Source organism: Elgaria multicarinata, chromosome 7, assembly GCF_023053635.1.
Source record: "Elgaria multicarinata webbii isolate HBS135686 ecotype San Diego chromosome 7, rElgMul1.1.pri, whole genome shotgun sequence".
NCBI classification, from domain to species: Eukaryota; Metazoa; Chordata; class Lepidosauria; order Squamata; family Anguidae; genus Elgaria; species Elgaria multicarinata.
In genome coordinates this window covers 81,632,165-81,656,923 of record NC_086177.1, presented here as the reverse complement: position 1 = coordinate 81,656,923, position 24,759 = coordinate 81,632,165, and the positions used below count along the sequence as shown (strand labels likewise).

General features: G+C 41.1%; 1 protein-coding gene across 1 annotated transcript in view; it reads right to left on the bottom strand.

The window, feature by feature from the left end:
- The window catches only part of CNBD1 (cyclic nucleotide binding domain containing 1), a 177,657-nt gene that overhangs the window by 45,324 nt on the left and 107,574 nt on the right, over positions 1-24,759 (bottom strand). The window contains exons 9-10 of the mRNA XM_063131313.1: positions 6,079-6,188; positions 3,719-3,869 (exon numbers count right to left, since the gene is read on the bottom strand). Coding sequence (XP_062987383.1) covers positions 3,719-3,869; positions 6,079-6,188 — 261 coding nt within the window. The remainder of the gene's footprint in view (positions 1-3,718; positions 3,870-6,078; positions 6,189-24,759) is intronic.

The following is a 24,759-nucleotide window of genomic DNA, read 5'->3' as shown; positions in this document are numbered from 1 at the left end:
TTTTGGTCCTAACTTAGTTGCATTTTCCGACACAGAAAATGTGTCACCAGTTATATTTTCTAATCATGATGCAATGGGTGTAGATTTATAACCTGTGCGCAGCATGTCAAGTTTTTCTTCTTTTGTCTATGGGTTGAGGAACAAATACAAGTAGAGATTCCCTTTTTACACAACTTAAAAACATAAATTACATTTATGTAATAAATGTAATAAATAAAATAAATAAATAAACATTTATTCCACCACAGCTCAGTGGAAGAACACATGTTTTGCAGGACGGTATTCTCAGGTTCAAATCCCAACATCTATATTGAAAATAGAGCTGTGCGCAGGTGGCCCCTCAAATTCTCTACTCAATTTGTGGGCAGAGAAACTGAGGGGAAAATTTCACCAGATTTCTCCAGATGAAGGAGAAATTCTCCAACAATTTCTCACAGGTCATTACTGGCGGGCCGAATATTGGCCAGGGCTTGCTTGGGCAGCGGACATCCCTGTGTCCAGCCCTTCGGGACCCCGACAGATGTGTTGGGTGGATTTTTGGCCCATCAGACACAGGGCAAAGGGGGCGCAGGTGTGGGTGGAACTCACTTCAGCTCTGACCTGCACATGGCCTTTGTCCCCCCCCCCCCCGGTAGTGGTAATAGCAGCCACCATTACTGCAGTTGGGGAAAATACACTGTTTCCCCAAAGTTGGGGAAATTGCACATTTTCTCTCTATACTCTAGTGGAAGGAGAAAATACACAATTTCACCAGCCTTGGGGAAACTGTGTTTCTCTCCCCCACCACAGATTGGGGCCTTAAGGGCCCTATTAACAGGGCCTTTATGGCCCCCATCAGTGGGAGGGGAAACAAGATTTCCCCAAGCCTGGGGTAATCACGTATTTTTTCCCCACTCTAATGGCGGCGGTCTTTAAGAGGGGCTATAAGGCCATGATTGGGGGGCGGGGAAGCACACTTTCCGGAGCCTCCGGAAAGTGCACAATTCCCTCGGCATGCCATTAGAACAGCACTAATTGATAAGGCTTTCAAGTAGCAAATCTGGGAGAGACCTGTGTCTGGGTCCTCAGAGAACCACTGCCAGAATAGAGAGTAGAATGCTACCTTATATCAAATCAGACCGTTGGTCCATCAAGGTCTCTAGTGGCAGCAGCTTTTCAGAGTTTCAGATAAAAGATTTTGCAGTCCTACTTGTAGATGCTGGGGATTGAACCTGTGACCTTCTGCATGCAAAGCAGGTGCTCTGCTACCGAGCTACAGGTCTTCTCCAGTACTAAGCTAGATTGGTCGGTGCTCTGAATCAGTATAGAATGTTGCTCTTTTTCTTCTTTTTTGGACACAGGGATTAAACTAGTTGAAGAAAATATAAGACAATACTTTATAACATGCTGTGTTTGAAACGAACAAAACTTTACATGTTGCGACTGCACTAATATATGCTTTAGTCTCAGGTGAGCTTTTATTTTAAAATATTTATGTGCACATAGGGTTAGATCCAGAATCTACATTACACAAGAGGAAGATGCCTTCTGCAAGGGGAGGTTTCAGTTTATATATTTCAGTCACGGACCAATACGGTAGAAAACATCAGTTGTCGTCCTCATCATCCTCCCAATGAAATCCACATGATAAAATCCATACATAAAATCCATAAAATCATTGTATTAAACACAGCAGTCCCAACCGGAATCTAAAATATTGTTGGTCATCAATAACATCCTTCAACATCAATTTCTGTTGGGTTATGGCAGCCGCACAAAAACGGGCCACTTTTAGAGTAACCTGAGGATTCTGATCCGATAAAAGATGTTTTTAGTAGCAAGGGGAAGAACTGTGCTCACAGAAGTTCCCTTTCCCTAATTTTTTGGGATCCCCTCCACTCCCTACACACATTACAGCTCACCCCATTCATTAGGGTCTTCTGACATTCTATTTGACATGACAGCCCACCATGGGTTATTTAACCTTCGGTGAGGCAGCAGCATGTGCAGGGCACATGCGTCTACCATTTTGAATAAGCAACCCATACTTGGGTGTAGCTGTGTCATATGAACCTGGCAAGCAAGGGTTATACGAGGTTAAACTACACTCGCATAACCCTAAAACAGATCACTAACCCACAATGAGCTGTGGTGTGTCATCTGAACCCAGTCTCTATGTAGCATTTTCAGGGGGATGGAGGCAGAGCTGTGAGAAGGAGGGGGCAGGAAAGTCCACTTCTGCCAGCACTATTAATCCAGTGTAAATCTGGATCCAACCTATATATCACTGTTACATAAGGCTCTGCATTGTCTCCTATCCATATAGTATTTTGGGCGCACATTCAATTTCAACAAATGTTGCAGCATCAGGTACTCCCAGATGGCTAAATGGGATCAGTTTCAAGTGACCTTCCTTCTTACCCCTCCCATAGGGATCCCTTCCCTGAGGCTATTGGTACGTTTGTGGTGTATAAGAGAGGGTTTATCTTCTCACTTCAAACCTTGCTCCTTATATACTTTCAAGCCCAGATCAAGGAAATACTGCTTTTCCTATCAGACTTTGACCACTCTCACTCCTGCTGCCACCATATATTCCCAATAATATACCTATTGCCTCACATTGACTATCTTGAATGATAGATGCCACGCTGAATGTTGATGAACAGAATAATTCATTATTTATTAATAACACTTTTAAATAGATAAGATGTATTTGTGTATGTAAGCACTGAAGTTTTTCTTTCTTTTTTAATTATACCTATCCTATTCTCAGCTCCTCCCTCAACTTCTAACCCCCAAATAACAAACAACTCGTCCCTGCACACTCTGACACTAAGGCCTCATCTACACCAAGCTGGATATTGCACTACGAAAGCGGTATATAAAAGGCAGGAGCCACACTACTGCTTTATAGTGGTATTGAAGTGCACGGACAAGTGTTGGGGCCCATTGACACATACCATATACTGCTTTCATACCACTATATCCTGCTTGGTGTGGCTCCTAACTTTTATATACTGCTTTCATATTGCTTTCACCAATCAGTTACCAGCACACCAACATTCCATTCACTTACTCCCCCCTCTCCCCTTAACTCGCTTACCGTATTTATTCTATATAATTGACATTGACAACATTACCATGTATTTACACCAACCTGTAAAATACATTACATCACATGACCAGGCATCACACTATCTATCTATCTATCTATCTATCTATCTATCTATCTATGTAAAATACATAATATCACATAATCAGGCACATATACATCAGTAATATAGAGCAGAAGAAGTATGCAGATTAATTGAAAGCTGTTTATGGAATTGATTTTTGAATTTCTTTTTTAAAAATTTTTTAGAGTAGATGTAAGGCACAGTTAATCAGAGAAACAATAACAAAACTGGAACATGGAAACCCTTCTCATTGCTAGCTAGATCAAATCTAAGGAACAAAGCGTCCTGTAGGAAAGAAGGATATTGGTGTTAATTGTTTAGAGCAGCCTTGCCCAACCAGATGTTTTGGACTGTAAGTCCCAGTTGGGTGAGAGATGCTGGGACATGCAATTCAACACACTCGGAGGGCACCGGGCTGGGGAAGGCTGGTTTAGAGAAAGAGTAGGCAACAACCTGAAATAAATTGGTTTTAAATTTTTCTGCGTTTTCCTTACCTATGTTTGAATATCTATTCAAAAAAGAACAACATTAAAAGAAGAGTAAAACAATGCTGTAGCATTTACCAAGTATGTGTGTAGCATCAATAATTCCCAGTTCAACAGGGGTTGCTGCTTTCAGCGTATATGCTGAAGGGATTTGAAGAAGAACGCTCACTTCCCCAAAGGACTCTCTTGGATGAAGTTCACCAATGAGGACTTGTCTCATTTGTTTAATCTGTTTAGAAACATGAATACAAATGGTTCCTTCTTGCTTCCATATATATAACTAGGACTAGAAGATGCACAGTGTACAATGTGTAAGATAATTCACAGAAAATGTATGCCATGTGCAGACACAGCCCAGCCATAATTAAGCACTTTTGAGTGCCATGGATTTCAATGGGAGAATTATTCACTTAAATCAGTGAGATTTGACTGGGGTGGTATGTCGGATGTCATTCCACTATACTATAGTAGAATTCAGATTTTAGCTTAAATCTGAATTGCTATAGTGAATGCAGCTTTTGGGAAAGATTAACTTTAAGAAATTGCCTCTGAATCTTTATGGGCTTGATTACATCCCCCTCCCCCCTCCATGCAAACCTGACATGCTCTCAAAATCAACACACACTCAGACGTGTGTACACTAATTCATACAATTACACTTTTAATTTAGACCCAAACATAACAAATCTTGTTCAAAGTGTGGCCAGGATCAAGGGGTAATCAAAATGAGAATCCTGGACTTTTGCCTGGTTCTGTTCACATACTCACCAAATCCTTCCCAGCTAGAGTGAAGTTTCCATACATAGAAGAATCCTGACAGCACATAAAAGAGCCCTGTTTCCCACTCAAACTCCTTCTACTGCACCATGCCACTGTAGAATATTGGGGGAATGCGTGTGCAAAAAGGGCCCACCCACCCCATCTCTATCCAGGACTTCCTCCTTTGCTTGGTTAAGAAACACAAGCTCCAGAGTGCAGGGGAGTGGGTTAGATGGACACCCGGGAGACACAGGCCTATCATTTCTGATAATGGTCTGCCTGATCACATTATGCCCATACAAGGAAAGGTCAGACCACATACACAGTGGTGAGAAAAAGTTAGTGAACCCTAATGATAATTATGGAAGTTCCATAGTTTTACGATGATAGACGTTGTGAATCGAAACCAGTCATTTTCTAAATATCCAATAGGATTTATATTAACCAATTCTGTGTCTTGTGAAATAAAATGATGTATAAATTAGGCAAAGAATGAGAACTTAAGAATCAGGATATATGCAAAATTAAGTAAATCCCTGGTTGCATCAGCTCAATTAAAAGGAATAATTTTGTGAACCGCCCTGAGAGCTTCAGCTATTGGGTGGTATAAAAACATAATAAATAAATAAATAAATAAATAAATAAATAAATAAATAAATAAAATCAGGTGTTTAAGTAATTAGGTAGACCTTCAGGGGTGAGTTTTTGAGGCCCTATAAAAGCATCAAAAACTTTGTAGGTTTGGTCTTGTGAGGACACACATTGTGCCATGATCAAAAGACACCTCTGAGGACCTCAGAAAAGCAACTATTGCTGCTCATCAGTCTGGAAAAGGTTACAAAAACATTTCTAAGGATTTGGGGCTCCGCCAATCCACTGTCAGACAGATAATCTATAGAAAGTCAAGACCACAATCACTCTACCCAGGCGTGGTTGTCCTGCCCAAAACCTTTCTAAGGACAAACTGGCACATCAACCAGGAAGTCAAAAAGAACCCCAGAATAACATCCAAGGCTGTGCTGGGCACTCATGCCTTGCTAATGTGAGTGATCATGATGCAACAATCAGAAAAACACTGAACACGAATCGTGTTCATGGGTGGATAGCCGGAAAGAAACTACTGCTCTGCTCTCTAAAAAGGACATTGCTGCCTGTCTGAAGTTCATTAAAGATCACATAGATGATCCCCAAGATTTCTGTAACAATGTTTTCTGCCTCCCAGAGCTATTTGCCTAATAACCCACCTATGTGTGGCTTGTCGTGTCAGCCAAATCCTGAGCCTCATGCCTTCTTGAAAGGGGAAACTATCCTCAAATAACCCAACAACAACCCAGTGGTTATTTGCAGGTTGTTTTCTCCTCCAACAAGCCATGCTGCCTCAGTTCAGATAATACGACAAGTCGTGCCCAGCTGGCTAATTAGGCAAATGGTGCCCAGCATGTGCCAGCATGCACCACAGCTTAAACAACCCACTATGGCTTGTTTAAGTTGCAGTAAACATGTAAATCAGGCCAGAGAGAAAGGAGGTATGCATAACTCAGAGCCACAACGTAATATTTTACTGCAAATAACAATTTTAGCAATATTTTATTTATTTTTCTTTAAGTTTGGAAAGCTTAAAGTAAAGTAGTCCCATTGACTAAGTAAGTGAAATATGAGAGGGAAATATAATTTCTCACCATTTTCCCCAAAGGTCGCTTCACAAGGGCCGGAAGTATTCGGTAAACGTTGCAACATCCAGACTTAATGAATCCTATATATTTGCTTATTTCTCCCCCTTTGATAAACACTGCAACAAAAAAGAACAATGGCAAACAATGGAGAAGACTTTTCTCTCCCAATTTTTGCTAAATGATATTTTAGATTATGCCAAATTAGGTAGTTTTCCAAGCAATCCTTAAAACTATGGTTTGCCCAAAACAAGTGAATGGAGCATTATACCATGTGTGCGAGCCCATTGTAACACTTTATTACCAAATATGAGATATCTAAATATGCAGTGATGTGACTATGCAGTGATTCAAGATTACTTAACACTTTAATACATTTTAAGTACCTTTTTGCATACACAAAACAAAAGCTTTTCTAAATTCTCCACATTCATACTTATTTTTCAAAACTGTGTTAGAGAATACAATAAAAGTGGTGGGAGCAATAATAGTTTAACAGTGCAATCCTGTGCAAGTTTATTTGGATGTAAGTCTTCTTCTGTGGACATATTCCCAATGTGTATAATTGTTCTGCATGTCCTATCCAACAGCACACGTATGTGCATGCATAGTACTACACTTTGGAAATGGCTAGACAAGGTAGGTTGAGGGCGACAATCTCACGATTTTATGATCACGAGATTGTCGCCCTCGTCTACATGCAGTGCGCGATGCCAAGGAAGGCAAAGGATGTCGTGCCCGCCATTTTGTTTTTGTTTTTTAATGAAAAAAGAACACAAGATTTTTTATTTTTTTAAAAAAAACTGTTCCCGCTCACCCCACCCCACCCCCAATGGGCACAGAGCTCTGTGTACCATGCCCGGCTTCCAGCTCTTTGTGGTTACTCGCGAGGAGCCAGGACAAACCATGATGCCCGGCTACTCGGGATCAGCCCGAGACCATGGAAAAAGTGGGCTAGAAGGGTAGGGCGAGATCCCGGGGAAAGGGAGGGATGATCCCTCCCTGCTCCCGGGATCCCCTGTGTGTCATGTGAATGCACAGGGACGATCCCGGGGCGATCCCCAGGCTATCGTCCCATCTCGCTGTGGCCTATGTATAAAATGGCATTCTAGATGCCAATTGAGTTATTCAGGGTTCTAACAGTTACTGGTCATTCCCACTCTACTGTAATATATATGACATTTCATTCTTGTTGTTTTCTCACTTCATCTACCTTGATTAGCAAAGAAGAAGAGGAGGAGGAGGAGGAGAGAAGGATAAAATAAAATTTTTAAAAGCCAAGATTTTGCAATAAGAAATAGAGTGTATTTGGCCTTCAGGCATAAAATAAGTTAAATAAATTGGCTAATGTAAGAAGACTGACATTTTGCTACCGAGAAAACAGTGTCACTAGTACCACACTATTCATTAGGACAATGCAAATGGAAACCAAAGGGGAAGAAGCCACATAAGGTAAGCTAACTGAACAGCTGGGGGGAAAGGCAGACTCCATGGAATTGGAGTCGCACAAAGTCACTGCAGACTTTTATTTGATGTGGGCATACAAGAGCAAAACTCTATTGAAGTCAACGAAGCTATGAATCTGCCTGTTCTACACCAGCTGGATTGCTCAGCTTGAGTTGGCACCTAACATTTTTCCATGGTTGGAAAAAATAGCAATAATAAACGCAGATGCTTTCAAAGTGTAATGCTGCCATTATGTGCTCCTTTGTGACAGCTCATTGATGCAAAATGGCTGTGAACTGAGCACTACTCATCACTTAACCCAGATTTATGGACAACTTACAACAAAATACTGGCTCTACCATAAAGGCCAAGGTGACTCTAAGACTCAAATAGACATTTAAATAGAAAGTATGCCATTATTATTTTTTTAAAAAGTAATAACTTTTTTTATATATAATACCCCTCAACTGAACTTGAGATTCTATGCATAAAATAACACCATAAATATAATACAATAATATAACATGCCAAGAAGTAGATGTTAATATTTGGTATAAATGTTTTGAGGAACACATCCTGCCTGGCTGATGATAACAATATTCCATGAAGAACGGGATGTTTGATGTGTGTTTTTGAGTGTTTTGTAAAGCTATTTCATGCACTGTTCCAGGCTCCAGGAGTATTAGAGTGGAGGGGTAAGTGCTGAGAAGACGGGCACAAATAAAACCCTCTTGAACTAAGCTTCATTTAGTTTTAACAGATCTTATGAAACCAATATGTTCAAGAGATACCCATGCCAGGCGCACAAGCTTGCCTATGGAGAAGATGTGTGACTCCCTCTTTCCACACATACACAACAAGTGTGGAAGGAGAATACATGAGTCACTCACACATTCTTCACCTTTGCTTCAGGATGATATGCAAAGTGGCTCTTATATTCCCATGTCCTTCATGATCTGAAACAAAATTTCTGTTCCTTCAATTGTGTCATAAATAATGTTTAAAATATCCAGCCATAGGACAGATTTGGAAGAACACTTATGCCAGTCTTCAATCAATGTGTTCTTGGAAGTTTGGCATACTAAAGGAGACACTTCTAAACAGAAGGAGATGTTACACTAAGAAGAATATTGTCGTGTTTCTCAGGAACTCCTGCTTTCAACAGGAGACAAATGATGAGGCCTGCTAAGTAATCCACAAAGCTTTTATTAAGCAATAAACATCTCTTCCCACCTGAAGAGAGTCTAACCTCTTGGAAACTTCCCCCTAGGCAAAACTATACAAACTGTGAGACAATTGTCCTATCAAGGAGAACAGAAAGCCTTTTCCCAAAGCCCGTTACTTCAGAGTGGCAGGCTCGGAGGCTGGTTCTGGTGCAATCTTAGTCGGACCGACTTTCTCACACCTTCCTTTTGCTCCATGTGTTTGAGCTTCTGGCAAACCCTAGCATCAGCCAGCATGTCAGGCGCTCTCCTCCGCTTCCCACTGAGTATGTAGGATTTGTCCTTGAGGAGATAAGCTCTGGAGAGTGTTCACTCCCAGCTGGAGAAGAAAGCGCGACAGCTTTCTCCCCCACTGGTACAGGCTGGCCTGTGTAAGTTGCCAACTCCTCTACTTCAGAGTCTGATTCTGATTGATCACCTGAAACACCTTCTCCCAAAACAGGGGGAGCAGGGCTAGACATGACAAATATATTGGTCCGATATATAACGTGTATTTGTTTCCATTGTTTTTATACAGAGAGAGAGACTGAAAAATTAAATATTTTAAAAAAATATTACTATTGTTATTACTATTGTATGTATTGTCACCAGTGTACCCAACCCAGTTGTTCTGCTTTATTGTTATATTTCGAAGGGGTTGGGAGAAATATCCTGTTCTGTTTCAGCTTGTTTGTGGATTTTTTAAATCCCATTTGAGGGTCATAATGGCCAACTATTTTGATACATTCAGCAATTCAGATGAACAAATAGCATAGTTGCTATTTACTTTTTTTGATACTACTAGTACTACACATTGTGATGCAGCCCTTTGGGATAGATACCAATGTATGAAAAAGATGAAATTGGAAGCCCATGCTGGGGCACTCAGGGACTACTGCAGAAACAACTGTATCCCAAGAAGGCTTAGAATCCTCAAGGAGTGAGGAATGTTTCCATCCAATGAAGAATTTATAAACAAATGGATGGCCATTCTTAATAAATGCTCCATGGACCTGATAGTCCTATTAATTGAAACCTCTAAAAATGAAACTGAACAGTTTCTAAAAACTGAACAGTTTCTAAAAATTCAGAGGACCAAAGAAATTGTAACAGCGGGTCAAGATGCTCAAGGCTTCATAGACAGACTAGCTGAGTTCAACAAACAGATGCATAAAGAGTTTTCTTTATTAAAAGATATAAAATATTAAAAAATTCCAAAGGGACTATGAACAAGGGAATGTTTACAATTAGAAAAGCAATGCACCAAGAACCCATAAAACAGTGTCCTTTAGTAATAGGTTGGAAACAACCAATGAAACAGCCAGTTCCAGCAGCTTACTTTCAGGAGGAGCTTACTTTCAAGGAGGGGAGTGGTCTCCCCATGATTCATCCCCTACTAGAGAGGAACAATTGGTTTCAGAAACCATTCAGGGGACGGGTCGTGGTAAGAGGTACAGGACACCAGAGAGGGCTTTTCATGATTCATCTCATACCAGACAGGAACAATCTTTTTTAACAACTACCCAACGGAGGAATTATTGGAAGAGATATAGGCAGCTAGAACAGAGACCCCCAGACAACCACTATATGCTGAGGAAAAGGATATTAAAAACCAATTGGTACTTAACTTGTCTAGTAGAAGATTTAATCCATGTGAAATGAGGGCTCTACAGAAAGGTTTGACATTTGTACACACTCCAAAACATAACTCTTTCAGCAGTATGGTTGAAATATAATCCATGTTCAGGAAAATACACATCTCTCTCTTTTTTTTTTAAAGGTAGTAACATACCCCTTCAGACAGATCAGTCATGTTTAAACTTAGGTCCACTTTCAACCCCCATTCTAATAATCCCAGTATCCTTACACTTGAAGAACTGGTAACTAGGGAGGCGAAGGATTTAGAAAAAATAGAGAAATGTACCAGGTACAACCTCACCAGGGAAGAATGCCAGCAGATAAAGGAGGAGCAATAGTGGTCATGAATGAAGATGATCACCTTCAGGAAGCCTATTGTCAGCTTCATAGTGCTAACCACTATATGAAATCCCAGCACAACCCAACCACACAAGTACAAAAAGAAATAAATATGTTATTTCTCATCAACTCGTCAATTTAACAGTCTACTAGCATTCAAGAATGCAATAAAGATTGATCTCTTCCAGCAGGCCTATCCAGGGGAATTAAGATGTTTTTAGAATGTTTTAGGATGTTTTTAACAATGTATATTATGTTTTAATTCAGTTTTATGTATTTTATTGCTTATTGTTGCTCCCTGCCTCAATCAAAAGGGAGAGGCGGGTAAGAAATAATTATTATTATTATTATTATTATTATTATTATTATTATTATTATTATTAGCGGATGAAGCACTCCTTATGGGCTATACAGACAAACATAAACACGATTATGTGCTGGAAAGTGGGGGGCGGGACACTAGGTTTTATCTTCTTCCATAGATCCATAAAAATGGATCTCCTATACCAGGAAGACCCATTATATCTGGACGTGGATCTATACTAGAACCTCTGTCTACTTATATAGATTTTTTTCTTAAACCCTTTGTGTAACAAATAGATTTATATATAAAAGAAACTGCCCATTTTCTAAACCTTCTCGACACTATTCATGAAGACTTTCAGGATACCTGGCTGGTATCTATGGATGTGGTCTCACTATATACTAATACTAGCTGATATGCCCGGCGTTGCTAATTGAATCCACCTTAAATTGAAGAGAAGATGTTTCAGCTCCTCCCACAGCTTTTTTTATGCTCACTAGCAGAATTGGTCCTTAAGAAAAACTTTTTCCAATTTCAAGATAAATTCTACTGGCAGATTTCGGGCACTGCCATGGGCTGCAGATTTGCTCTGGAACTGCTAACATTTACATGGATCAGTTTGAGCAGACTCGTATTCTGCAGGAAGGGAATAGTTATAAATAATACATTCTCTTCTACAAGAGGTTTCTTGACAATATTTTTTATGTTATGGAAAGGGACTGAGGAGACTCTTCATAAGTTTCTCCAATATATAAACACTAAACATGAAACTATCAAATTTGAAATGAACTATAACACTGAGGCTTAATTTTCTGGATGATGTTATTATTTTCCAGAATGGGTCACTTACCACTGACCGTATCACAAAAATACAGATGCAAATTCCTTTTTGAAATATGACAGTTACCATCCTAGCCATATGAAATGTAATCTGCCTTATTCTCAAATGCTGAGGCTGCGAAGGAATTGCAGTAGCATACAGTATTTCTACAAGCAGGCAAACATACTCATTATTCAGTTAAGCAGGAGAGGGGAATCCAATGAAATAATTGAAGGGGGCTATGTATAGAGTCCTGAATAGAAATAGAAAGGAACTTTTATAATCTAGGAACCAGCAAACAACAGAAAGAATGGTTGTTCCTTTATGTTATGATGGATACACTAGCAAGATCCAAGATATCATAAGTAGATACTGGTACCTCCTGGATGATTTACCTGCCTGTCAAGAAGGCCCGACCTTTGCATATAAATGAAAACAGAACCTCAGGGATATTTTGGTACAAAGTGCCTGCAAGCTTTAACCCAAATTGAGAGATATAACACTTTTAGGGACAGAAGTAAAAAGGCACTTTCCCTGTGGCTATTGCAATATATGTATAATTGGCATAGAGGCAAAAGCTTTATTAACCCTATAGACAATACACAGGCCCTTTCTACACCTAAGGATTATCCCAGGCAAATGGAGGGATCGCCCCTGCCTGCTCCGAGGATCTCCTGTGTGTCATTTGGATGCACAGGAATGATCCTGGGACGATCCTGGGATATAGGCCTGGTGTAGACATGCCCACAGTCTCCATACTGAGGTTTCCTTAATTGAAATATCAAAGGTATCATATATGCTATTCTATGCTCCTGTAAAAAAAAAATCTATGTGGAAATGACTGAGAGAGCTATTAAGTCCAGGATCAGTGAACATAAAAGCTGTATAAGAAACCAGAGGATACAATACTTCTTGGAATGTAAATATAACCTTGATGACTTGTACCCAACCTGATTACTCTGCTTTATTGTTGCGTTAAAAAGAATACCTAATACTCTTAAATGTTGTGATACTTAAACAAAGGAAAAGGAGGAACAAAATGTGGGGCTATGCAAGCCATTGGGGTTTCCACTAGAACATAAGAAGAGACATGCCAGTTCAGACCAAAGGCCTATCTAATCCAATGTTCTGTTCCCACAGTGGTTAACCAGATGCTCCAATCAAAGCCCACTAACAGGACATGAGTGTAAGAGCATTCCCCAACAACTAGCATTCAGCAGCATACCGTTACCAATACTGGGGACAATATATATACAGCCATCTTGACTAGTAGCCATTGATAGCCTTATCATCCATGAATTTTTGAATCCCCTTTTAAAGCCATCCAAATTGGTGGCCAGCCACTACATCTTTTTTTAAAAAAACTTTTTTTTATTCTGAATATCAACAAACAGAACAGAAAATACATTGTGAAAACGGGGGACGGGACCATACATTGTGTATATAGAATTATCATCATTTCCATCGTATGTACCGTTCCCCCCCCCCCAAAATAATAATAGGGGGAGAGTTATACAAAAGGTTCAAGAAAAGCAGACCAGATATCCATCTATTTATCCACTTGCAAATTGTGTCTATAAAGCACTCGTTCAAAAGTTGATGTCATTAGGTCCTCAGCCCATTGCATTATGGGAGGTGTGAATTTGTCTTTCCAATGTGATAATATAAGTCTTTTGACTGTCATAAGGGCTCTGAAGATCCATCTGCACTGACTTGTGTTAACTTCCAAGAAGCTGGTAGGTAATTTAGGAGAAGATGCACATTATTCCATATTATGGACCGTTTCAGTACAAAGTTCATCCTTATTATAACCTCCTCCCGAAAGGGAGCAACTATTGGGCATTGCCAAAACATAGGAGTTAAAGAAGCATTAGATGCATTACATCTCCAACAGTTATGCAACAGCCCCTGCATCTTGTGGAAGCATATTCCGCAGTTTATCTTTGTGTTGTGTGAAGAAGTACGTCCTTCTATCTGTCCTGAATCTTCTACCATTCAGTTTCATTAGATGACCCAAGGTTCTGGAATTAGGAAAGTACATCCTTTCTTCACACCATGCACTAGAAGAATTAATGAGCTTCACGACTGCTGCTGGTGAAATGAATTTCAACAGACAGGGCTCCATGGTTATCTGCAGGTTTAAATAAGACTGTCATAAAATCTATTTCTTTCCCCCATAGACTCAATAGCTTTTTTGTTACACACTTCTGAAATGTCATGTAGCCTGGTAGGAAATCCTAGCTGTGAACAGCTAAGTACATGGAACATTTTCATTAATAACAACAACCCCTTTCACAGCTGCAGTGCATAATTAACACAATCAGCAAGGGAATGGGAGGGAAAGGGCAAGAAAGTTAATTCCTGGGAGCCTTATTTTAGCCTGTGTCTGTAGTAGTGATGAAGAACTTTGCTGAAACACTTAGTTCTATTTCACATGCAGCCCTTGCATTTCATTCTCTGTTGGCTCTTTCCAGCATGACTTCCTTTGCCGTATGTATCTCATTTTTGAAAGTCCTGACTTAGAAGCTAAACCCTTTCAATCACAGGGCACAAAGAGCAGGACCATTCCTAAAATAAACCATGCCCAAGCTGGCTGGTTGGATATTATCTACTGTACCCACCGCATCACCTTTTCCAGGCTAAAACTAGAATTCTGGTTCACCATCAAGGATATCAGATTTTCCCTCACTGGGAAATGCTCCAAGAAAAGTTTGAAATCCTAAATAGACTGAAAGCAATGTCAGCCTCATGTAGAAAATGCACACGCACGTTTTTGGGTTTTTTTTTAGAGATCCGGGGTTAAATTTACTGGGGAATTATCCTGCAAAAGTTGTGCCAAAGGTAATGGGAGCAGTGCAACATCACAGTAATGCTAGTGGCTAAAGTGTCAGACTGGGAGTCTGGAGATCCGGGTTCTAGTCTCCACTTGGCCATGGAAACCCACTGGGTGACTTTGGGCCAGTCACAGACTCTCAGTCCAACCTAACTCACAGGGTTGTTGTTGTGAGGATAAAATGAAGAGGAGGAGGATTATGTATGCCGCCTTCGGTTCCTTGGAGGAAAAAAAGGTGGAATATAAATGCAATAATAAAATAAATAAATAAATAATGCCCTCCCCTACACCAGGGAGCTTTTTGCAGAACTGCCCAGAATAGTGCTTAGCCGAACTCCATTCCAACTGGAGGAACGGGCAGGTAAGCAACCTGTATGATTCCCCACCCCATTCCCTGGTGCCTCTTGAGAAAATGCTCCGGAACGCTGCAAGGGAGATGGTGAATCACCAAACATTGTGTTCTTGCCCATTTTCCAGTAGAGCGTCTTCTCTAGATCCCAGCACCAGTGATAAAAGCTAGGTAATTTCAGAGCCTGGACTTATGCCCCCCATGACCATGCACATTACATCAGTTGTGAAGCATGCAAATAACATTTCCTTTCCCATTTCTATTTATTTCTAGGGATGTCCATCGCTAGGAAATCCAGCCCTGGTTTGGTTCACCAAATTTCCACTGGATTGCATATGTGAGCTGAGCCGAGCCATGCAGTTTCTTACTGAAATCCAGAAACTTTTTAAAAAATTGCATAAATAGCTATTTGTGAAAATCCCAGCTGTATTTTGTGTAATTTGAGCAAATTCCAGCTGCAATTTGCACAAATTGCTATTTAAGCAAATAAAAAAACAACACAAAAATCTGCAAACTGGCCCAACTCGATGCAGATTGAGTCAGGCCAGCTCACAGAAAAACAAGCTGAAGAATAGGGGGACCGAGTTGATGAATGCTCAGTAAGCTCCACTCCACAAGACAGATTCCTCCAACATCCCTAATCATTTCCTGTTCTTCAAACTTTTGATCAAATTGCAACTAAGTACAGTTGCCTATTTTTCTTCTGACTAATGCACACTTACACACAAAATAACACACACACACAATCCTTTTTGATGCTCCAGAACCACACTTCAAGAAGGACGCAGACAAGCTGGAGTGTATTCAGAGGAGGGCAACGAGAATGCTCAAGGGTCTGGAAACAAAGCCATATGAGGAGAAACTGAAACAACTGGGCATGTTTAGCCTTGAGAAGAGAAAACTGTGGGGAGACATGATAGCACTCTTCAAATACTTAAAAGGTATTAAGAGATCCTGGCCCACAGAGGAGGGCCAGGATCTCTTCTCGATCTTCCCAGAATGCAGGACACAGAATAATTGGCTCACGTTACAGGAAGCCAGATTCCAGCTGGACATCAGGAAAAACTTCCTGACTGTTAGAGCAGTATGACAATGGAACCAGTTACCAAGGGAGGTTGTGGGCTCTCCCACACTAGAGGCATTCAAGAGGCAGCTGGACAACCATCTGTCGGGTATGCTTTGAGGTGGATTCCTGCACTGAGCAGGAGGTTGGACTTGATGGCCTTATAGGCCCCTTCCAACTCTACTATTCTATGATTCTATGCTGTATAAATCATATATTTACTCTTTCCTTAGGTGTTGAGCTCGTACTAACACCATTTTACTGTTGATGTTCCATAAGCATATCAGTTACAGATGAAGAATTAAAATGAGTACATTCCTATGTTTCTTTAGTGACCTTAATTTGTTATTATGTACGTACGTCCCCCGTTTAACTTTAACTTTATTTCAAAATAAAATAAAATTTCATGGAAAAAGTAAACAGGAATGGCCAATTTGGATCCAACTCATCATGTCCTTTAAATATATCTGGCAATGCTTAAACATTAACAATCATTTTAAAAAGTAAGTCAAATTGTTAGCATCAAATGATAGGGCTTATTTGGTGATTTTTCTATACATCTGCACGTACATAACTAAATTCATTTCTTAAACCCGAACATTTTTGTTCCATTTTTGTTTGAACTCTTTTAAATTCAGTCCCTGCTTTAAAATAAATGAGTATTTTGTAGCTCCTTCAAAAAACAATGTGAGTTATGCCAGACCCACCAAAGCAAGGTGAAGATATAGAGAACCTCCATTTCCTCATAATGAAATTGTTTGGAAAGTTTTCCCTCAGCGTAAGTACTCTTTTACTGTGAACACTTGTTCAAATGCCAGTGACCTGACACATGATCCATGGGGTTGGCTACTAAACCATGAATGCCACTGAGAGCTTTCTAAGGCTTTCAATTCTTGGGGAAACAAGATGAATAGAAATAGTAATGTTCTCTATTGAACAGCAATGGATAGGTGAGGGTAAAGCAGCAAGTTGTAAACAGCCACAATCCAGCACAGAGTTTAGGTGCAGCTAAAGGCCACAATCATAAACACATTTACTAAGGAGCAAGCTCTTATTTGACACGGTGTGATTTACTTTAGAGCAAATATTTCTAAGCTTGTAGTAAATGTCTTTGTGGAGTTGTGGTCATTGTATATCAACTTGTAGTAGTTACGGAGCACTTCCCCTATGTAAAATAAGCCACCACGGCTCAAATTGTTAGTGAACAGATCTTTGCGTCTTTCTTTTTAACCAAAAGCAGTCATGGGATGGGAAGGGGAAGGCAACCTCCAGACTAGATCAGGACCAGCATGGGGAATTTAACCTTCTCACCATTTTCACTGTTTGTCCACTGAAAACTTCCTCCTAGCTGCTCTTTGCCACCATTAGCAATTCTGAAGAGTATATAGCAATGGAAGGGATGATTTTTTTTTTAAGTAGGAAAATTAAATCAACGACACTACATTCCCAATCCAGATAAGAAGAGATGATGATGATGAACTGGGCACCCCCAATAGCAGGATTCATAGATGCATTTAAATGCAATGTGACCCTCACTTTTTATAAATGAACCTCTCTTGTAGTTGAAGCGGACACAAGAGGTCTATGCAGTTGTTTGCCTGCAACCTGGTTACACCCAAACTGGGAATGGGATGACCATGCACGCCATGGAGGTCTCCATAGGAGCTTGTGAGTGCATTTGGTTGAATCATGAATGCGCTTACACAACTCCTATCACTGCAAACCTTGCTTTATCTGGGTTCCTGATCACAGGGGCTATGTAAGTGTGCTTAGTTGAATACATTACAAGCCCCTATGCAGATCATTGTGCTCAATATGGGAAGGTCTCTGAGGTAGCTGGCACGCAGGGATGCTGGGGAGTGGAGCAGGCATGCGCGGACATGTCCCGCCCCCACTTTGGCCCTATGCGTGAAGCAAGTGAACACCTGCATAGGGCTAATAAGGTAGGGTGACCATATGAAAAGGAGGACAGGGCTCCTGTATCTTTAACAGTAATGTAGAAAAGGGAATTGCAGAAGGTGTCAATTGAAGTGGATGAAATTCCCTCTTCATCACAACAGTTAAAGCTACACTAGCTATAGTAGAGTGGCCAGATACAAAAGAGGGCAGGAATTCTGCAGCTTTAACTGTGTTGATGAAGAGAGAATTTCACCCTCTCCAATTGACACCTGCTGAAATTCCCTTTTCTACATTACAGTTAAAGATACAGGAGCCCTGTCCTCCTTTTCATATGGTCACCCTATAATAAGGTTGTTCCTCTTTATCGTCTACAACACTTGTGAAGAGAGCACACAAAACATTGTTCATTTTATATCTAAGATCCCCACCTTGCTACCTACCTAATAAAGCTCTTTGATGAGGTACATATTGTTTTGCACTTTGGTTAAATGGAGATTTGTGTCCTTTCAAATTCCAAAGAAAAGCTTCAGGTGGGGTGGGGGGGTTCAGATTCAATTTGGTCTGCTATGGATGGACCCACTTCAATTGAGAGTGTTTCTAGATCTGCTCAATTTGGTAGCCGAGTTCCCCGCTTCAAGGGGGAGCAGTGAATTGTGAGATGCGCCTGCCAGCAGCAAAGGCAAAAAGGCTGGTGAAGAGCAGCCGCATAGCCACAGTGCAGCAAGCCACAGCAGCAGCAGCTCCTTCCCAGGAGGGGACTGCTGAGCCAACCAGCGTGATGATGGGGTGGGGCCAAGCGATCTCTCCTGTGTTCCACCTCCAGTTCAACCTGAGACCCCCACCACCACCATGCGGCTCCAGGATTGCAGTTGCTGACTTCCCCAAGAGTAAATCCATGGGGGAAAGAGTTCACCGAACTTACAAAAGAGCTCCAGAAGATGGTCTCGACAAGGAGCACACACACACCCATGCCTGCCCACAAAGCAGGAGCAGGCAAAGACCTCAAAAGCCAAGCATGGAAAAGCAGCACTGCTTCCACTGCCATCGAGCCTTCTGGGAGGAAGAGCAGTGGAAGAGGAGCCACCGTGCCTGTTTGCTGGAAGGTTTGGAGGTCGAGGAGCAGGGGAGGGAGGTGGCCCTGGGGGAAAAGGGAAACCAGAGTGGGGGGAAGAAAGGCAGCTGGAGGGGAGGAGGCTGCAAAAGTGCCACTAGGGCAGCAAAAGACATTGACTTTCTGGCCCCTCCTGCTCAGGAAGCCACAAGCTTCTTCAGATGAACCCACTTCAACGGACAATATTTCCAAATCTGCTCAATTTGGTACTGGATTTGGGAGCCGGCAGAATCAAATACACCCCTCTAATTTATTCACAATGTATAGATTTAGCTGGCATTAATGGGGGTGCAGTAACAAACCTGCAGCCATTATTTACGCTGACAGCAGTTTAGTCTCGCACAACCTGAATCCGTTCTTATCTAGCCATGTGAAAATCTCCCTAAAACCTTATCTCTTCCTTCGACCTTCCTAGCGTTGTCCTTCCCAGGCAAATCTGGTTCAGTCCATATGCTGGCAGATGGGTGTAACTCAAGATATACTCCAGATATTTGGAACAAAGTGTTCCTTCCTGCAGCCAATTCTCAATTCTTGTCCCCTCTTAGCATTTGGAACAAAAAGCTGCACACTGAGCAAGCTGAAGAATTCTCCTGATTTCTTTCCTTTCGCTGGAATGTCCAGCATCTTGGAGAATGAAATGTAATCTCAATGTCTACAAAAAGTGCTCTAAGCAAGGGCATGGGTGCATATTCCTAAGCAAACTAATAATGTGTGAAAGAAGTGTTGCAAGCCACTAGCACACAAGCAGATTTAGACCCTGCCAATGTTCCACTAAGTCTATCAGGGTTACGGCGTCTCAGTATCTGTGCAATGAAGTGACAGTGAGGGAAGGTGCCACATCATCTACACGCCCACGCAAGTAGGGCACGGATTGCAATGTTCCTACAGCTTTTTATCTGGCCTGTTATCTGCTCTCAATTACAATGGCAGCACAACCATAATTTCATCTGTTATTTTTTTTCAAATGCACTGACATTGGCTAAACACACAGCCTCAGAGCTTTCTCAAGGGAACGATTCTTCCAAGCTTACTCAAACTTCTCAAACCTAGGAATGATTTAGTACTTGCTGTTGCTGGCATCATGAACTTTGTCAGGCTTGTGGAGATGGATCTCTAAAGCCAGAATTGCGATCAGGGATGGGGATTCAGGATATCAAGCTCATTATATATGGGTATTAGATATCTGTCATTTAAAAAGCCAACATATTCTGAATTGGCAGCTAGTGAGACAGTTTGCCACTGCTGCAGAGGTAGGGTGACCATGGGGCCGATCTACACCAAGAAGGATATAACACTTTTAAAACGGTATGAAAACCGTATATGTAATGTGTCCTGCGCCTGAACAGTTGTCATAACCATTGTAAACCATTATAAGCAGTAGTGTAGATCCTGATTAAAAGGAGGACAGGGCTCCTGTATCTTTAACAGTTGTATTGAAAAGGACATTTCAGCAGGTGTCATTTGTATATATGGGGGACCTGGTGAAATTTCCTCTTCATCACAACAGTTAAAGCTGCAGGTGCCCTGCCCTCTTTTAAATCTGGTCACTCTAGTATAGCTCCTGCAGCTTTAACTGTTGTGATGAAGAGGGAATTTCACCAGGTTCTCCATATATACAAATAACACCTGCTGAAATTCTCTTTTCTATGCAACTATTAAAGATACAGGAGCCCTGTCCTCCTTTTCATATGGTCATCCTAGCAGAGGGGAGGGAATTACCACCAGAAGACAATTCCTTACAAAAGTAAATTGCCTCCTCTTGTGTAACTTGACTTTTTTTCCTAGGTGTGGCTTATTTCTAACCCGCCTCCCCAACATGAATTAAATGCCTTTGGATTAGCTTTCTATTTCTACCTACTACAAAACTACAATTCATGCTATGGATTTCAGCTGTCCAGAAAGCTGAATCCTCCATCTGGCAGTAGCTAAACATGATAACTTGGCTATGGCCAGAAAGGTGACACCAGCAACAGTCTCAAGGTAACACTACAAACCCAAATGCCAACATGAGCCTTCAGGGCTGGGCCTTATGTACATGTTCAGGGATGTGTTTGGATTCTTTAACTTTTAGGTCAGGGGTGCAGAACCTCGGCCCCAGGAGCCCGATCTGGCCCACCTGGGATTAGGGAAATGCGAATCAGCAAAACCTGAGTTTGCTGAAGTTCTCCGAATTCCATCTCGAAGCTCGTTCCAACTCTCATCCAGATCAGATTGTGAGCTTTATTTTCTCTTCTCATATGAAAATCTATGAGTATTTCCATATGTGTTTTTCTAACTATGTGCATCAATTGTGCACATTTTTAAATGTACACATTGTTCTCCCATTGACTAAAGCATATTTGTGCACATTTTTCAAATGTACACATTTTTCATGCACAGTTTTATAATGTATACATGTTGTCAAACACATTTTTTGGGGAGTACAAATCACATTGCAAGCTTAGAAATGTACAGACGTCAGCCACAAATTGAATCTGAGTCTGTGTTCGGTCTAGAAGGTCTGAACTGGGTAAATCCTGATTTTAAAAATGAACTGAAACAAGTGTCCCATCCGTCTCTACCTGGAATAGGAATGGGCGAAATCACCAGGTGTGCTCTGTAGGTGCTCATCCCACTGCTTGCTGCTGTTGCTGCCCGCCCCCACAAGCTGGGCCCTGAGTGCTTGTGAGACCTTGGCAAGCGTTCGGCAGCTGCCTCTCTCATTTCCTCCTTCCATGATAATGGTGGCTGCCATTGATGTGGAAGGGGCAAATGTACAATGTCCAGAGCCATGGGAAGTTGCATGTTTCCAGCCCCCATTGGCACAAGTGTAAACCTTTACCCTTGTGTTAATAGGGCCTTTAAGGGGGGGGGGTGGAATTTCCCAAGACTCCAGAAACTGCATTTCCCTCTTCCATGCTAATGGAAGCCACCATTAACATGGAGGGCAAGTGTGCAATTTCGGCAGTGGCTGCAGGTAGCTGCTGAATGCTTGCCAATGCCTCCTGAGCGCTCGGTTCCTTGAGGGCCGGACATGTGGGGAGTGGAGTTCACTGCCCTCATGGACCCAATCGGATGCTTGCGACAACCCTAACCTGGAATCCCAGTCTAATCTTCCAAGGTTCCCAGATGGCCATGCTCCATCCCTATGGCACCACCCCCTATCCCTTGACCACCATCAATTGGGGATTTCCTGGCTTAGGGGCATTTTTATTGCCATTCTAAAGTGTTGGAATGTCTCTCCTAAGGTTTAACTAGTGACAGTAAAAACTTTAAGCTAAAATGTGCCAGTTTATTTGTGACTTTTAGTGCTGCTCCTTCTACTTTCAGCCCCACCCATCACTGGAACGCAGCCTCTGACAGCATCTCCAAAATGGAATTCAACCCTAGGACCAAAAGAAGTTCAACAGTGTGGTGTAATGGTTAGAGCGCCAGAATGGGACTTGGGTGATCCAGATTCTTATCCCCATTGGGGTGATTTTGGACCAGACACTGACTTTCAGTTTAACCAACCACACAGGGTTGTTGTTATGAGGATAACATGGAGAACAGGAGAACCATGTAAGCTGTGCTGGATTTCTTATGATGGGGGTGGAAGTGGGATGTTAAAACACACACACACACACACACACAACAACAACAACAACAACAACCCTGTTTTAGAGACACCCAAGAATGGGTAAAGTTCCAAATATGACATTGCCTCCAATTGCATTTAGAAAAATTGCTTTCTTAAAATGTGTGCCTTTGACGGCACTGGTCCAGGACAAGGCATATTATGAATCACTTAATCTTACTTCAAATATTTTAAGTGATGAGTGAGCGTTCAGCTGGCCCTCTGCACAAGAGTGAATTTCACTATCTTCAAACCCACCGGTTCATACATATATATGAGAAGCATCAAAGAAGTCCATGGGTAGATGAATGCCCTTTCTGAATATTAAAGGGGCCGAGGCGGCACTGCCATTTCATAGAATTAAGAATTCCAGCTGCTTCAAAGCAGAGAATTCATGCTTATTAAAAGGAATCATTATGGCTTATCATGTAAATAAGAGGCCGGATTAAAAGTTGTTTAAATGCCTTTTTACATGTTAAACTAGTAGGGGGAGCAAATATGAGTCTGTAGCATTTAAATATCATCGGGAAGGATATTTAATCAGAATATGAGCCTAACATATCAAGGCTGAAGTCCTTGCCACAAAGTTTCATTTTCTGTTCTTTTTATTATGTCACTATAAAGGGGATTTAGTTGGATCACAAAAAAGGAGAGCAGTTTTACTGATACCACTGCATTTAAATTTAATATCTCACCTTCAAAGTATGTACTCTGAAAACTACGTGTCTTAAAGTTGTCTTGATGAATACACAGCAGGGTTTGTACTGCTCAGGCTGAGGGCTAGGGAGCTTTCACGGCTGTATCCAAACCAGATTGCAAGAGGTCACAACTTCTATGGGAGTGCCAATCGCGCTCAGCAAATCCCAACGTGTTATATCCATTTGCTTGAATGTGCTCCAGCTAACTCAAGTTATTCCATGGCTGGTTTTCCTTTCTCCCTCATTCGAATTTTTTAAATCTCTTTTCTCACACAATATGAAGAACTTTGGAAATTTTGCAAAATGTATATTAAAAAATGATCTGAAACAAATTTCTCACCCATCAACACTGGACAAATTCAATTGATTCAGCTATTCCCAGCATGGAGAGTATTAGGATGTACCTGCCTGCAATATTGCTCTTAAAAATGAGGAGCCTGCCCCAGGGGAGCGGGGAGCGTCAGCAATCCTAACAAATATATGATTGAATCACACGAATTGTTTAATCTCAATATGGGGGAAATGTCTAAATGGTGAATAATTCTTATCAAAACTGAACTGAAACCAAACTGTTACCCATCCTTAGCCATTGAAAATATTATTGTGGCACATTATTACTATAGTAAAATATGTTACTATGCATAGTGGACTGAATTCTACACCACTACCACCTAGTTAGCAAAAACAGAAAGCACACTACTCTGAACCTTTTAAGATATGTGTAATAAAGAAAAAAAATTATGGAACAGGACTAGGAACTAAAATTAAAATCACAAAATAAAAATGAAACTCACAAAGATGGGTATGGTTGGGTTTGATTGTTGTTATTGTTGTTCTAAAAAAACACTCTATCGAATATTTAATGAATGTTAAAATTAGAGCTCTGATATTTAAACTAAAGAAATAAATACCAGAACTATCCGCCCCCCCCCCCCCACCTTAGGAGAGGGGAAATGTTGGCACATTTACTTCTTTATGCCTCTCCACCATCACACTTCGGGCCAATAGCCTATATTTGTTTCACTTAGTTGAAGTTACTTTTTGGAAGCTATCATTAATCTGATTTATAAGGCCTTTGAGAAAAGCAGCAACCCACTACATCATTTTTGACAGAAGATTTTAAAATCCTATAACAATGAGATGGCAAAACTGTAAGACAGGACAATTTCCCTCCCCTCCCCCACCCACCCCACCACTGTCCCTCATTTTGTGACAACCAGCTTGTGATGTCTTTATGCTTTATCTGCCCTCAGTCAGAGAAGACCAATATTGCTTTTAAAGTAGTTTATGAATTCTATGAATTGTATTCTCTACCTTGTGACCCCAACATTGAACTTCTGTTCCAAAACAATGTAAATGTATAATTCCCCAAACCTCTGTAGTAAATGCAACC